We start from the raw sequence: 17,025 nt of genomic DNA, 5'->3' as shown, positions 1-17,025 counted from the left end.
CATCTGAGCCGATGCAACATTTTACATGTAAGTCCCTATAGTTGAATTCCAAGATTCAGAATGGCGGGTCTAATGGGAAAATGTTTGATTTTTCACGACTGCAACAATCATTCGGTATTTCAAAATCTCAAAAATATAAATGGTTGCAGTTGAAGGGTTGCTTGATTGGCAAAATCTCAAAAATCAGTATAGCTTGCTGTGCTTATGCTTCCAGACTGATTTCCTAGGACATCAGGCTGCCAAGTGGTATAAATTAATTTATGAATAAAAAAACCAAAAACCTATTTAAAAGATATTTGGAGCATTGAGATTAAGCACCAAATTTCTGCTACTCAATGGCCACGAATCTGGTCTTGGAGAATGAGATGTACAGCGTCAGCATCAATGAAACAACTTGGGTTTTTGGGGTTTTTTTTGTCGATTAGGACTTTTTGGACTCCAGTTCCATTGCAGAAGTTAGATAGTTCTAAGTCTAACAGATGCTGGCACTGTCATCTTGAAATAGGGATGTTGGATCATCTGTTGTTTTATTATCCTTTAGTACTTAGTTTTTGGAAATCGATATGGGGACAGATTAATACCATTTGGGAGTCATCAAATCCGTTGACTTATGATGTAGTCATATGTGGGACGTTATTAAATCTTAAACTCCTTTTGGACCGATATAAAGACAGACTGCTCCTTATTATGACTGGGATAGCCATGCAGATGATCACTTGCAATTGGAAAAATTATGATCGCCTTAATTTTCCTTTCTGGAGGGCAAATTTATGAAAATATGAATGCTGATATGTTAAGGCATAGTAATGCATTTAAACTGAAGTCTTTAATCACTTCATCATAATTGTCTGTTATTTTTACTTTTAGTGAATTTCTATACATATCCAAGGTAGGATGGGGAGGGTTATTTTTTTATTGTATTCTTTGTTTATATATACACTAGTCCTTAAGCACGGGTGCTAGAATATTGTTCACCCTCTATGTTGCCTCTTCTATTCACTGCCCTCTCTCTCTCTGTCCCATATGGCCTCTCTCCATCTCCTCTTTCCTTTTCCCTTGGGGTCTGGCATACCTTCCTCCTTCCCTCCATGCCCTGCCATCTGTTCTTCCCTCCAAGCCATTCTCTCCCCCTCTGCTCACTTTCCTCCTCGAACTACTTCATCAGGCAGCAGCAGCATTGACAATTCATTGCTGTTGCTGGCTTCAGGTATTCCTCTCTGGTGGGTCCTGTCTTCATGAAAACAGGAAGTAGGCAGAACCGGCCAGAGAGGAAGGCCTGAAGCCGCAACAGCAACAAATTGTAAACGCTGCTGCTGCCTGAAGCACCCGAGGCAGATGCTTCTCTCCCCTCGCAGCCCAACCCCCGCTGACTCTGCGACCCTCCCAGCGAGATGACTTTAACAACAAACCTCCCTCCAGCGTTGGCAGCCGCAGCACGCTAAACAGGCTGCTTCGCGGCTTTCTTCTGCCGTTGAGTCTCTCTGTCGCGTCATTGATGACATCATTAGTGACGCGGCAGAGGAACTCAACTGCAGGAGAAAGTCGCGAAGCAGCCTGTTTAACGTGCTGCGGCTGCCAACGCTGGATGGAGGTTTGTACCGGTATGTGCAGAAGCGATATGTCTCTCCCCCTCCAGTACCTGTGCAGCACTTTGCTGCGGCGCATCCTCCCATCCTGAGTTGGCCACAGCGCTCGAGTGTGTTTTTCCCGCTTTGTCTGGCCGCCGCATACGCACTCTGGCCACCGACCTACAGATCACGGATCAGGGATTACAGATCACGCAGGTCTGAGTGTGCATGCGCGGCTAGAGTTTTATTATATAGGATGCATAAGTAATAGTAAGGGGGGTTATTCTTTATGTCATTTTATTGATTGAAAATAAGTGCTTACTGTTATGGCTACTGGATGTATAGTGTTCTGCACTTTTTACTGATTTGAAAATTAATAAAGATTAATTAAGTATTTCTAGCATCTTGTTTGCTTTTTTGGCCGCCGTCACACACTGAGTGAAGGTTTCATCATATTGTCTACAATGACACCCAGATCCTTTTCTTGGGCACTTATATCCCACATCCCAATATGTCACATCTGGGACAGATGCTGCAATGAACGTAAGTATTGTTTCAATATGTCTTATCTCAGTTTTCACAGCTAAGTCAATGCCCCACTGACAATACTTCCTGTAACATCGCTGTATATGTACAGTCTCTTCCTCTGTAAACCGCTCTGAACTACTTGTGGTATTGCGGTATACAAAATAAAGTTATTATTATTATCATTATTATTAGCTAGACCACTAAAGTCTTCAGCTTAAATAAATTCTAGCACTTATGATGAAATTTTAAGGGCATTCTAGACTTGCCTTGTCCCTTTATAAGCACATTGTATTGGGCTAATCAGTCAAAATATTCCTTGCTCTAATAACTACATAATAGCTTCTAGAAGTCAACTCTGTAGACCTGTTTTCTCACCCAAAATACCCAATAAAGAAAAAAGGAATGAAAGTTCTAGACTTGGTTGGCCAAGTTAATGCATCACAAGATGCGCAGTCAGTCCCTGCTGCCTTAGGGTTGCTTCCATACCGTGATTGAAGGTCACAAGCCTCTAGCAGTAAGAAATACCCCAAATCCCTCATTACTCACCGAAGCAGAACTCCGCCTTTGGCCTGAGCTTGGTTGCATCACTGACCTAGAGAAAAAGAAACGTTTAAAATTTCCCACATCAGGAGTCTGAACCCCGTTTCCATACTCTGCATCCTGGTACCCTTCTGTCTCCTCTTGAAAGGGGTTTTTTTGGTGCCTCAATCCTTCATCTGCAACATTTACCCCAACTATTCATTAGCCTGTTTTGCTCTCGGATATTTGCACAGAACAGGACAGCACTGCAAGCACCAGATAGATACATGAAGCACATCAGAAAAAGTGAAAACACATAAAAGCAGTCCCTGGTCTCTCACCCTTCCCACAATGCACTGCAGAGCTGCATCCACACACTGAAGTAATTGCTAGCCACATTCAATAGCCACCAATGGAGAGTTTTTTTCAGTTCCTGGAAAGATTCACCTCTCCCTGGACATTCTGAGGGCTTAGACTGACATTTGAGTGTAACAGCAAATACAACAGTTTGAATAATGTAGGAGAAGGAAAAAGATTTTTTTTTAAGTAGGGTGGCAGAAGATGAAGGGGCAAGTCAAATGTCTCCTGTGTGTCCCTGATGGGGCAGATTAGTGCTCTGGAAAATTGGGGAGATCTTTATTTGTGGGCTTAGGTGGGCTGAGGAGGGGGAATAACACTCCTCTACTGATAAAAGAAGCTGCAGTCGTTATTTCTTCATAGTCAGATTTCATTTTACTTGAACCTGCTGGTGGGGTGATCAAAAGCTTTGTTTTTCTAGAAGAACTGAGACAGGAAAAAAAAAGTGGCTTGGGAGCCAGAGTTGCAATTGAGTGGTTCCAAAATCACTCCTCTAAGCTTTGGACATTTATTGAGCAGATGCTAGTAAGTAGCGTGGCCGCTACTGAACAATGGGCCCAACTCACTCAAGATAAGACATAGCCTTGGGGCTCAGCCAGATTTTCAATTCTCTCGACATACAGCCATTAGAAATAATCCCCCTTTTGGGTCTGGCTTGATGTCCTCTGTGTGTAGAGGATGGGAAACAGTTGGTGGAAGACTGAACATGTCTCCTTTGTGGAGTTAGAGAGTTTTTAAATGCCCCGGGAACACTATTATGCTTACCTCCAATTAGAGTGCAGCAATTAAGCGGTTTCTGGAGGGGGAAGCTCCTCTCTAGAAGATATTTGTGAAGACTTTCATTGTACTATTCATCTTGTGGCTGCTCTGTATTGGTATTTCAGAGACAGGCAGCAGCCAGACTTGCAGGAGAGAACTAAATGGGAGTGAGAATTAGGAGTACATTTTGAACCAAGGAGCAGGAGGGATCTATGGAATCCACGTTTGTGGTAACGTTGGTTCACACAGGTCACCTCCACTTGTTGGCAGAAGTGTGGCAACACAGGCAGACCTGAGGAGTTTGCTGTCCCACATAAGAGGGTTTACAGGGCACAGTATTCCTTGGGATCCTGAGATTATGTATCAGGGTTTTAGCAGGCACATATTAAATTGGTGCAGCATGGCTTGAATGCAGCCAAATAAACTCTGGAGTTCCTTTACTTCAGCTTTGATGTACTAAGATGGATCATATTTATTAAATGGAAAAATCGACCACCATTCGCAGTCAGCTTGGGTATTTTGTTGTTGTGGTTGTTTTGTTTTGGGGGGGTTGGACTAGGGGTTCCTGTTAATATTTGGGTTGAGGGATGGAAGAAATTTTCTAGGAAGGTAAACAGTTGGGGGGTGGGAGTAGTTTGGACGCAGTGAATTACTACTTAAGTGCTGGTTCTGGCTTCTGTAAACTTTTAGCGTAATTGCTAATTCATTTGTTTTCATTATTATTAATCAAAGGCTAGCTTGAAATATTCTCTGGATGTATCGCAAAAGTGTATTAATAAAGGCCACATAAATAAAACTCTTATGCTGCAAACTGCAGAGCTGTGCCTTAAGAGGAGGAAGAAGAAGAAATGCTTTTATTACTGTACCTTTGAAATGTAAGAAAGCTTCAGCGACCCCACAGGTGGAGACCCAGCAGGAAGATTCTGGAACACAAACAAAAGCAGGGAGAGTAAGCAGAATGTGAGCACTAAAAGGCACTCGGGCTAGAGAAATAGCAAATGTGCCCCAGCTGCTTAATCCAGCATTACTCCCAAATACTCTTGAGGATTTTTCCATTGCAATTCATTTGTAGGGCACTAGGAAGATGTTTTGTCGATTGTTTTGAAGGCATTCAATTTAAGTTTAGAAGAGTCGACCCAATGTTTTACTTTAGTGCAATGTTTCACCAATCCACAAAACATCTTCCTAGTGCCCTACAAAGTAACTTATCGAGAATAATGTTGGAATCCACACATCTTTTGAAATGCAAGACAAAGAAGTTAAAGCAATTGCAAACGTTAGCATTTACTTTCTGCAGCAGCATTTTCGATTGTTGGTCCAGAGCACTATTTTTTCACCCTTGGATTACTGTAAATGTCTTATATCTGGCCATTTTAATTACACTGAGGATCTTAGCTACAGCAAAATACAGCAGCCAGAATGATTTTGAAACAGCAAATTCTGTCATATTTAAGGAGCTCCGTTCAAGCTCGGATAATTTTCAAACCTTGCTGTTTAATCTTTAAAATTCTTTATGGTCTAACTCCAGTACAGTTTATTTTATTTTATTTTTTTAAATTCTTTATTCGTTTTCAATCTTACATCGAGTGCACAAACAATAAAACAATACAATTAAACACATCACTTGACAATCTTTCTGATTTATCTTACAATACATAAAATTACCACCCTCCCCTCCCATCATTCCTCTATTATTTCCCCAATAAGAAAAATGTAAAATATACCTCCCCCTCCCCCCAAACATTAGACAGTGTATATTAAAATAGAAAATGGTATTTACTCATTACAATAAGAAGTTAATGGCTCCCAAATTTTATTAAATTTCTTATAGCTTCCTTGTTGTATAGCTATTGCTCTTTCCATTTTATATATGTGACATAATGAGTTCCACCAGAAATTGTAATTGAGTCTACTGTAATTTTTCCAATTACTTGTAATATGCTGAATGGTGACTCCTGTCATTATCAATAAAAGCTTATTATTATTATTTGATATTTGACTCTTTTTCCTCATTGACATACCAAATAGTACTGTATCATAAGATAATAGAAACATAGAACATGACGGCAGAAAAGGGCCACGGCCCATCCAGTCTGCCCACACTAATGGCCCACCCCCTAACTACCTCCATGAAGAGATCCCACATGCCAATCCCATCTTTTCTTAAAATCTGGCACACTGCTGGCCTCAATGACCTGTTGTGGAAGATTATTCCAGCGATCAACCACCCTACCTGTTTTAGGCACGCGGCTCTTTGTCTCACTAGTGTTGTAGCAGCATTTTAATATTTTATTGTTTTATTGTTTAAGTACTGAGTTTCAACTGTTTTTATCTGGTCTTATTTTCTTCTACAGCCTCTCACCTAATCTTCTGCCGCCGCGCAGCGGCGGCCCGCTGAGGACTCCGCCCCCAATCACCCCGGTATATGGCCTTTAAAACCAAACCTCTTGCGGCACACGCCGCAAAGGCGCGCGCCGAAGGAGCGCACCTAAGGAGCAGGTTCTGCTCCTTAGTGCGCTCCTTCGTGCGCAACCTGAGGGTGCTGCCACTAATGTTAACCACACAAATTATAGGAAACTCTCCCCTTTTAGAAACCCTCTCTCACTCTTCTTTTTTCTTGGCTCTGCTGCCTTGTTAACTATGTTAATGCAAACTCCCAATACCAATAACCAAGACCTTAATCTACCTACCAACATACCAACACACTGGGGCTTCCGTCCCCCCAAGAAAAAAACCAATAACACACTTGAAACATGTTATCCACCAGTAACACCAACTGCTTTGAAGCAGATCACGATTAATAAAAATATTATTCCTATTCCAAAGTTTCATACACTAGCCTCTCCAGAATCCAATATACCAAATCAATCCAAATTAAAAATAGGACTTATAAATACCAGAGCTATCAAAGGAAAATATCATCTAGTCAAAGAAAAAATCCTTGCAGAAGGTTTCCACATTCTATGCTTAGTAGAAACCTGGTTAACTGACGGTGAAGAAGCTTACTTGTCCTACTGTTGCCCAGTAAACTATTCATTCTTATTTAATCATCGTCAGAAAAGAAGAGGGGGGGGACTCGCTATCATTTATCAAAAGGATATCTTAAAAATAATGGACCACTCTGCTGGAAACGCAGAAATAGAATTTCTTCAGGTTCAACTTAACACTAACCCAAAAATAGATATACTCTTACTATACATCCCTCCACCAATCGTGCAAAATAACTTATATCTACTACAAAACTTGATTTTTGACTTTAGTTCCTTTTCTGAAAATCCCTTTATTCTGGGAGATTTCAATTTTCATTTTGATGAACTCACCAATCCTCTCACCAAGGAACTCCTATCCTATACAGACGCTCTTAATTTCATACCTCTTATTCAAGAGGCTTCACACCAGGCAGGCCATATCTTGGACATGATTTTTGTCGCTAAAACGGAACTCCTCTCTTACTCTAATATTCTCAATACCTCAGTCCCCTGGTCTGACCATCACCTTATCTCACTTAATCTAATGGTAAATAAGAGAATTTCTCCTATTTTCTTACCCAAACAAATAACATATCGTGATTACACCAAATTAGAACTATCGTCAGTTGCCTCATTCCTTCACTCAAGACCTCCAATTCTTGAGACAGATCCTCTCGAAGACCAACTCAATTTATGGAATGATACAATTCATAATCTTCTTGATAAAGAAGTCCCTCTCATCACTAAAACAATATCTAACAAAAAAGTCCAAAATCCTTGGCACACTCCAGAACTAACACTTATTAAAAGGCAACTTAGATCCTTGGAAAGAAAATGGCGCAAAAATAAAACCGTTAACAATTTGAAATCTTTCAAAGAATTTTCCCAATATTACAAAATCAAAATAAATGAAGCCAAAAGCAATTATTACACCAATAAAATTAAGACAGCTAAAAACTCATCCATTTTATTTTCTATTATAAAATCCTTCAATCCAACCTCAAAACAAGTAAATAAAAATTCAACCCTCTCAGCTCAACTTCTTGCAGACACGTTCTGCAACAAAATTACTAAAATACGTACCAAATTTGCAACCACTCCAACCACTGCCCCCACTGAAATAGAAAATAACTATAATCTTCCCTGCTCCAAATGTTCCAATTTTAAAATGCCAACCTTAACAGAAATCAAATCAATCATTCAAAAAACTAATCTAAAGAGCTCTCCTTCAGAGATTATCCCTCCAGTAATCTTAAAGAAATATTTTTCCTGCTTTGGACCTCTCATACAAACACTTATCAAAACAAGTCTCTCTACCGGGACTATACCTAAGGACTGGAAAACAGCTATAATTTTTCCCATATTAAAGGATCATAAAATCAGTCCCGATGATCCAACCAACTATCGGCCAATTGCCAACATACCGTTCTTAGCAAAAATCACCGAGAAGGTGATATTCAATCAGCTAGCAGAGTTCGTCCATTCCACGAACATACTCCACCCCAACCAAACGGGCTTTAGAAAACACCACAGTACCGAATATTCTTTAATTGGACTAACAACAAATATCATCTACAACCTAGACCATCACAATTCAGTCATCCTTTTCTCCCTAGACCTCTCAGCGGCTTTCGACACCATAGATCACTTCCTCCTTTTAGAAAGGCTGCAATCAATAGGTGTCAGTAACGCAGCACTACAATGGTTCTCTTCCTTTCTAACCGATCGGACCTCAACGGTACGCTTTAACAATTCATCCTCTACATCTTTCTCACAGAATTACGGAATCCCTCAAGGTTCAATCTTATCGCCATTGCTGTTTAATATCTTTTTATCTCCACTACTTAGCCTTAGTCAATCTATAGGATTCACAACGTACGCCTATGCTGATGATATTCAATTGATTCATCCAGTCAACCCGGAAAACCCCAATGAAATAATACAAATCAATCAAAAATTAGAAAAAATCAAAAACTGGCTTACTCTGAACAAACTTGCGCTAAACATAGAGAAAACAAAGGCGTTGTTCTTTCCGTTCAAACAGGGCATAACGCTATCTATGCCTTTCTCAATCGATAACACAGCAATCGAACTCGTCACATCCCTTAAGATACTAGGAGTAACAATTGACAACAAATTTTCTTACCAAGAACACATCAACAATACAGTCAAAAGTTGTTTCTATCGTCTACGCTTAATCCGTTCTATGTCAAAATATCTGGAACCAAAGTCTCTAAATATCTTAATACACTCCCTTATAATATCCAGACTCGATTATTGTAACTCACTTTTCATGAACATCACTCAAAAAGATCAAAGACGATTACAAATAATACAAAACATCGCCATCAAAATAATCCACCATGGAAAAAAATATGATCACGTAACTCCCTATTTCATAGAATCTCACTGGTTGCCCATTAATCAACGCACAACATATAAAATAGCTTTACTGGTATTTAAAACTTTAGATACTAACGAGCCACAGTTTATAGATCGGCTCTTAATCCCTCATACTTCAAATCGTTCACTTAGGTCCAACTCGCAGGGTTTGTTAATGGTTCCCTCACTGAAAATAATAGGAACCAGGCGCCATGACATCTTCTCAGTCATGGCTCCTCTTATCTGGAATACCCTCCCCCTTTACATCAGAAACATTAAAGACCTCAATTTATTTAAAACCAATCTAAAAACTTATCTCTTCAAATCCTCATTTAACCTTTAGTACAACTATTTGGAGTACTTGTAAACAATTAATACTTTCATTCACTTCTTCCCCAACCTACTCGTTTGTTCCTCCCCACTTCATCCCCCTTTCTTCCCTTAAGGAAACCACAATTTGTAACTTTTTTTCCCCTAACGTTCTTTCCTTATGTCTCATAGTCCGTCTGTAATGTCAGTATGTTGTAGCACCTTGAAAATTGTTAATGTAAAATAACTTGTTTTATTCTATACTATAATGTTTTTATTATGTAATTCGCTTAGATTTAATAGGCGAACCATCAAATTTTAATAAACTTGAAACTTGAAACTTGAAACTTTCGGTGAAGAAATATTTTCTGATGTCGCCATGAAATTTCACACCCCTGATTTTCAACGGATGCCCTCTTGTTGCCGTGGGTCCTTTAAGGAAAAAGAGATCCTCTTCCACCTCAATACGGCCCGTGACATATTTAAATGTCTCGATCATGTCTCCCCTCTCTCTGCGTTCCTCGAGTGAGTATAGCTGCAACTTACCCAGTCGTTCCTCATACGGGAGATTTTGAGTCCCGAGACCATCCTGGTGGCCATTCACTGAACCGACTCAACTCTCCGCACATCTTTTTGATAATGCGGCCTCCAGAATTGTACACAGTATTCCAGATGGGGTCTCAACATGGATCTGTACAACGGCATTATGACCTCGGGCTTACGGCTGATGAAATTCTACGGATACAGCCCATGATTTGTCTAGCCCTGGATGAAGCTTTCTCCACTTGATTGGCAGTCTTCATGTCTTCGCTAATGATCACCCCCAAGTCACGTTCTGCTACAGTCCTTTCTAGGATCTCATCATTTAGGGTGTAAGTCCTGCATGGATTTTTGCCGCCAAGGTGCATGACCTTGCATTTTTTGGCATTGAAACTTAGTTGCCAAGTCTTTGACCAATGCTCCAGCAGGAGTAGGTCCTGCATCATACTGTCGGGCATTGAGCTTTTGTCGGGCACTGTGCTTTCATCTTTTGTGCGGTTGCCTACCATGTTGCATAGTTTGGCGTCATCGGCGAATAATGTAATTTTACCTTGAAGCCCCTCAGCCAAGTCTCTTACGAAGATGTTAAATAGGATTGGGTCCAAGACCGAGCTCTGCGGCACTCCGCTGATCACCTCTGTCGTATCGGAGAGGGTACCGTTTACCACTACCCTCTGAAGTCTACCTCTAAGCCAGTCCCTAACCCATGCAGTTAAAGCACAGTTATTTACCGTAACAGGTGTTATCCAGGGACAGCAGGCATATATTCTCACATGTGGGTGACGTCATCTACGGAGCCCCAGCGCGGACAGCTTTTCAAGCAAACTTGATTGAAGTTTCAAGTTTGCACACTGCACCACGCATGTGCTAGCCTTCTTGCCCACTAGAGGGCGCATCCCCACCTCGTGGTCCTCAGTTCCATATCAAGCAAAGATAAAAGCCATCCCCGGGGAGGAGGGCGGGTTGTGAGAATATATGCCTGCTGTCCCTGGATAACACCTGTTACGGTAAGTAACTGTGCTTTATCCCAGGACAAGCAGGCATGATATTCTCACATGTGGGTGACCTCCAAGCCAACCAAAAAAGGGCAGGAGGGAGGATGGCAATTTAAGAAAACAGATTACGTAACACCGACTGGCCAAACCGGCCGTCGCTTCTGGACAAAGTGTCCAGACAGTAATGGGAGGTGAACGTATGAACCGAAGACCAAGTGGCAGCTTTACAAATGTCCTCCATAGGCGTGGATCGGAGGAAAGCAACCGAAGCTGCCATCGCTCGGACCTTATGCCCCGTGACTCGACCCGAAAGCGGGAGATCAGCCTGAGCGTAGCAAAAGGAAATACAAGCAGCTAACCAGTTTGACAAGGTGCGCTTTGAAACCGGGTGTCCTAAACGATTAGGGTCAAAGGACAAAAACAATTGAGGAACCTTCCGATAAGACTTGGAACGTTGGAGATAAAAAGCCAACGCCCTCTTACAGTCAAGCGTATGAAGCGCCACCTCACCAGGATGAGAGTGGAGCTTCGGAAAAAATACTGGAAGGACAATGGACTGATTGAGGTGGAAATCAGACACAACCTTAGGCAAAAATTTAGGATGGGTGCGAAGAACCACCTTATCATGATGAAACACCGTGAAAGCAGGATCCGCCACCAAGGACTGCAGTTCACTAATCCGACGAGCGGACGTGAGCGCAATCAAAAAGACCACTTTCCAAGTGAGAAACTTAAGATGAGACTTGTCGATGGGCTCAAAAGGAGGCTTCATCAGCTGAGCCAAGACTACATTAAGATCCCACACCACCGGAGGAGGTTTCAGAGGAGGATGGACATTCACTAAACCCTTCATGAAACGAATAACCAGAGGATGAAGAGAGAGAGAACGACCCTCGAGGTGCCGATGGAAGGCGGCAATGGCACTGAGATGCACCCGAATGGAAGTCGTCTTCAGGCCTGACTCAGACAAATGCAATAAATAGTCCAGAACCGAAGACACAGGAACCGAACTTGGTTCCAGATGTTTCAAAGAACACCAGGACGTAAATCTGGTCCACTTTTGGGCATAACAGCGCCGAGTCGAGACCTTGCGCGAGGCCTCCAAAATCTCCCTCACGGCCTGAGACACCGGAATCGAAGTCAGGGGGAGAGGAACCAAGCAGTCAGATGTAAAGACTGAAGATTTGGATGTAACAGCGAACCCGACTCTGAGACAGCAGAGAGGGAAATACCGGCAGAAGCAGAGGTTCCCTGACACTGAGCTGAAGAAGCAGGGAGAACCAGTGCTGTCTGGGCCAACGAGGCGCAATGAGGATCATAGAGGCTCCGGTCGATCTGAGATGAACCAGCGTTCTCAAAATCAGAGGAAAAGGAGGGAACGCATAAAGGAACTTCCCCTCCCAGTCGAGAAGGAAGGCATCTGCCTCGAGACGGTCCCGGGAGTACATCCGAGAACAATAGAGAGGCAGTTTGTGAGTCTCCGGGGAGGCAAACAGATCCACCTGAGGAGTCCCCCAGCGGTCGAAGACCTCGCGCAGGACCCGGGAGTTCAGAGACCACTCGTGCGGCTGGAGAAGTCGACTGAGTTTGTCTGCCAGCCGGTTCTGCTCTCCCTGAATGTAAACTGCACGCAGGAATATGTTCTGGGAGACCGCCCATTCCCAAAGACGAAGAGACTCCTGGCACAGAGGCCAAGAGCCCGTACCCCCTTGTTTGTTGACATAGTACATCGCCACCTGGTTATCGGTCCGCACGAGCACCACCTGATCGTGCAGCAGGTGAACAAAAGCTCGCGCAGCCAGAAAAATGGCGCGAAGCTCCAGCACATTGATGTGGCACCGACGGTCCTCGGCCGACCACAGACCCTGCGTCCGCAGACCGTCTAGATGAGCCCCCCACGCGTACTCTGAGGAGTCCGTGGTCAGGACCTTGCTGTATGGTGGAACGAGAAACAGCAAACCCCCGGACAGATTGGAAGAGTTGGTCCACCAACGGAGCGATCGACTCAAAGAAGGAGTCACTGATATCGGGGAAGACACCGGATCGCGATCCTGCCGCCACTGAGAGGCCAGAGTCCACTGAGCGAGCCTCAGGTGCAAGCGGGCGAAGGGCGTGACGTGAACCGTCGACGCCATGTGACCCAGCAAAATCATCATGTGCTGGGCTGACACCACCGATTGCTTCCGACAGTGGCGACTCCACCGAAGCAGGGCCTCCCGCCGAAGAGGGGGGAGGAAAGCACGGAGGCGAACCGTGTCCAGCACGGCTCCAATGAATTGGAGAGACTGCGCCGGGCTCAACTGAGACTTGGGAAAGTTCACCTCGAACCCCAGGCCTTGCAGTAAACTGATAGTCTGTTGGGTCGCTAAGATAACACCCTCCCTGGACGGGGCCTTGATCAGCCAATCGTCCAGGTAGGGAAAGACCTGCAGCCCCCGAGAGCGCAGGGCCGCCGCAACCACCACCATACACTTGGTGAACACCCGAGGGGACGACGCCAGACCGAAGGGAAGAACCCGATACTGCAGGTGCAAATCTCCCACCTGGAACCGCAAAAACTTGCGGAAAGCGGGATGCACCGGAACATGGGTGTAAGCTTCCTTCAAGTCCAGGGAGCACATCCAATCCCCTGCTTCCAGGAGTGGGTATAAAACCGGAAGCGACAACATACGGAACTTCTCCCGGACCAGGCACTTGTTGAGCCTCCGAAGGTCCAAAATGGGGCGCAAGTCCCCTGTCTTTTTCGGGACCAAAAAGTAACGGGAGTAAAACCCCCGCCCCCTCTGATCTGGCGGCACCAGCTCTACGGCGCGGAGGCTCAACAAGGCTCTCGCCTCGATCAGGAGAAGGGACAACTGGCTCCGCGACTGCGGCCAAGCTCTGGGTGGCATGTCCGGAGGCTGCACGGAGAAGTTGAGCGAATAGCCCTCTGAGATGGTCTGGAGCACCCAAGCGTCGGACGTGATCCCAGACCACGCCCCGGTAAATGCGCTGAGGCGACCCCCGATGGGGAGGGGGTCCAGCGAAACCGCGGAGGGGGCCCGCCCCCAACCGCACACCCCGTCAAAAGGACGGCGCGGGCTTGGCCGCTCCCTGCGTGGCGGGCTTAGAGGGGCCACCCCTACCCTGTTGGGGAGGTCGCCGTGGTGGTGGTCTTGAGAAGGCCGGCGTAGACTTCTGAGGATACCTCCTCGGGGGTTGCCGGAAGGGACGCTGCGGAGGGGCCTTAGGCTTCGGACGCACCAAAGAGGCCAGGGAGCGTTCCTGTTCGGAAAGCCGCTTGGTCGCCGCATCCAATGAGTCGTCAAACAGTTCCGACCCGACGCAAGGCAAGTTCGCCAAGCGCTCTTGTAAATTTAAATCCATCTCGAGGGTACGAAGCCACACCAGCCGGCGCATGGCCACTGCACAGGCAGATACCCTCGAGGCAAGTTCAAACGCGTCGTAAACTGCATGGAACAAGTAGAGGCGCAGCTGGGAAAGATTAGAGCTGAAGGTGGCGAACCTGTCTCTATGGGACTCCGGTATGACCTCGCGAAAAGAAGGGAGGTCCTTGACCATCGTACGTAAGAATGACGAGTACGAAAAGGCGTAATTCAGCACCCTCGTAGCCATGAGAGAGTTCGCATAGAGGCGACGGCCGAATTTGTCCAGGGTCCGGCCCTCCCTACCCGGCGGGACCGCTGCCGACACCCTGGAAGGCTGCGTTTTCTTAAGTGCGGACTCTACCAGGAGTGAATTGTGAGAGAGTTGCCCCTTCTCAAACCCCTTGATGGGAAGGGTGCGATATTTTGACTCCATTTTGGAGGGCACCACTGCGACCGTCAAAGGAGCCTCGAGATTCCTAAGGAAGGTCTGATGGAGGACCTTGTTGATTGGAAGGCGCGGGGATTCCCGAGGAGGGGCAGGAAGATCCTGCTCCTCTAAAAATCCTTGGTGTGAGTGGATCCCTCTAACAAGTCCACACCCAAAGCCACCGCCATATCCTGCACAAACCTCGTAAAGGATGAAGGTCTAGCAGGAGGAGAGGGTGACCGAGACTTCCCCGCCGAGCCGAAGGGAGAGGCCTCGTGAGAGTACCTCGGCTCCCTACCCGATCCCGATCCCAAGGAGGCACAGTCCTGTGACCTCGAAGGGGTCGGAGACCGAGTCTGTCGAAAGGAACCCTTGGGGGATCCCCCCGGGGTCCGGGGTATCGAAGCCCGTCCCTTCGGCCCCGGCGAGGACGCTCGGGAACTCTCCCTGGCAGGAGACCTAAACAAGTTGGGATTATCGACCCGCAGGTCCCGTACCCGCAAGGTATCTACCCCGGCCGGCGACGAGCGACCGCGCCGCCGAGGCGAGGCCCGAGACCGCTTGGCCTTCCTCGCACGGTGCCTCGCCCGAGGCTTGCCCGAAGGCGATGAACCTCGCGAGGACGACGACGAGAGCCGCCGCACCCGGCGCACCTTGTCGCGTGGGCGCACGCTACGCTCCGGCTGGCCCCTCGAAGCCGGGTCCGAGGCCAATGCCGAGGTCGAGGCCGTGGACGCCTCGGGGGCCGAAGCCCCGGTACCCGAGGCCGAGGTCGCCAACTGCGGGGCCATCGAGGCCGAAGCCTGCTGCAGGTGCTCAATGGCCCCGGTAAGCTCCGAGGCGATCAACGCCCGGAGCAAGTCCTGGAACACCGGGATCGACATCCCCTGGGGCAATACCTGCCGATGCTCCTCAGAGGGCGACCTCGGTCTCGAGTATTCCCTCGGAGCGATGGACTTGGGGATCTTGGGCTGAGCGGAGGTAGACCCTCCCGCCATCGAAGAGCCCGAGGATGGCTTTTTTGACGATCCTGGAGCTGAGGAGGGAAGTGGAGACTTACCCGAGGCCTTGGATGAGGCAACCTGCTTTGATGGCATCGAGGAACGAGGCGAAGCCGAGGTCGAGGCCGACGTAGAGGCCGAGGTCAAGGCCGGGGCCGAAGCCGAGGCCGAATTCATGGCCTTCCCCGGCGGGGACTCGACGGAGAAAAGTTCCGCCATGCGGGCCTTACGGCGTGTGAGTGCCCGCTTCTGAAAGGTGGCACACTTATCACACGCGTCTGTCTGGTGCTGGGGCCCCAAGCACCGTAAACAGCACCAATGAGGGTCTGTTATAGAAAGGAGTCGGTCACAACGACCGCACTTTTTAAACCCCGTAACAGGCCGGGACATGGGCCTACAACGTGGCCGGGAACGAACGAGGTTCCCGGGCCGTGGCTACCGGGAGCCCCCGGAGCAACGGAAAAAGAAATCTTTTTTTTTTTGGAAAAAGGAAAACAAAGAAAGAAAGAAACTCTACACGCAGCGACCGCGTCGAAAAAACGTCCACAGCCGCGGCGACAGACTCCCCCAAGGGTTCCTTTCGACAGACTCGGTCTCCGACCCCTTTGAGGTCACAGGACTGTGCCTCCTTGGGATCGGGATCGGGTAGGGAGCCGAGGTACTCTCACGAGGCCTCTCCCTTCGGCTCGGCGGGGAAGTCTCGGTCACCCTCTCCTCCTGCTAGACCTTCATCCTTTACGAGGTTTGTGCAGGATATGGGATACCTATGTGGGATCCCTACGAGGTCATGCCAAGGGATAGGGTCACTAGGACTGAATGAGCGGGTCAGTAGAGTGACAGTATAATTACAATTATTCTTTAGGGGGTCAGTAGACCTAAGAGGGTGGGTAAATAGTGTGGGCAGACTTGATGGGCTATGGCCCTTATCTGCCGTCATCTTTCTATGTTTCTATGTTTCTAAGACAATTAGAGCACACAATTATCCACAGGGCTTCTGGCTCCGCGGATGAATTAGAACTGAGGACCACGAGGTGGGGATGCGCCCTCTAGTGGGCAAGAAGGCTAGCACATGCGTGGTGCAGTGTGCAAACTTGAAACTTCAATCAAGTTTGCTTGAAAAGCTGTCCGCGCTGGGGCTCCGTAGATGACGTCACCCACATGTGAGAATATCATGCCTGCTTGTCCTGGGATAATGTTTCACCCAGTCCCATCGAACCCATCTTGCTCAATAACCACATGCTTTTCCAATAAACAATTTACTTGATTCCCAAACTGAGTTCCAAAAGGCTAAGATAAAGGGACA

At 46.6% G+C, this 17,025-nt stretch overlaps 1 protein-coding gene across 8 annotated transcripts in view; it reads right to left on the bottom strand.

Moving 5' to 3' along the window:
- Positions 1-17,025, bottom strand: part of PLEKHA1 (pleckstrin homology domain containing A1) — a 136,759-nt gene that overhangs the window by 77,736 nt on the left and 41,998 nt on the right. For all 8 annotated transcript variants that reach the window (XM_033942137.1, XM_033942136.1, XM_033942140.1 and 5 more), the window contains exons 3-4: positions 4,598-4,654; positions 2,643-2,688 (exon numbers count right to left, since the gene is read on the bottom strand). In XM_033942137.1, the coding sequence (XP_033798028.1) occupies positions 2,643-2,688; positions 4,598-4,654 (103 nt within the window). The remainder of the gene's footprint in view (positions 1-2,642; positions 2,689-4,597; positions 4,655-17,025) is intronic.

Source organism: Geotrypetes seraphini, chromosome 4, assembly GCF_902459505.1.
Source record: "Geotrypetes seraphini chromosome 4, aGeoSer1.1, whole genome shotgun sequence".
Lineage (NCBI taxonomy): Eukaryota > Metazoa > Chordata > Amphibia > Gymnophiona > Dermophiidae > Geotrypetes > Geotrypetes seraphini.
This window is presented reverse-complemented; position numbering and strand designations above follow the sequence as displayed.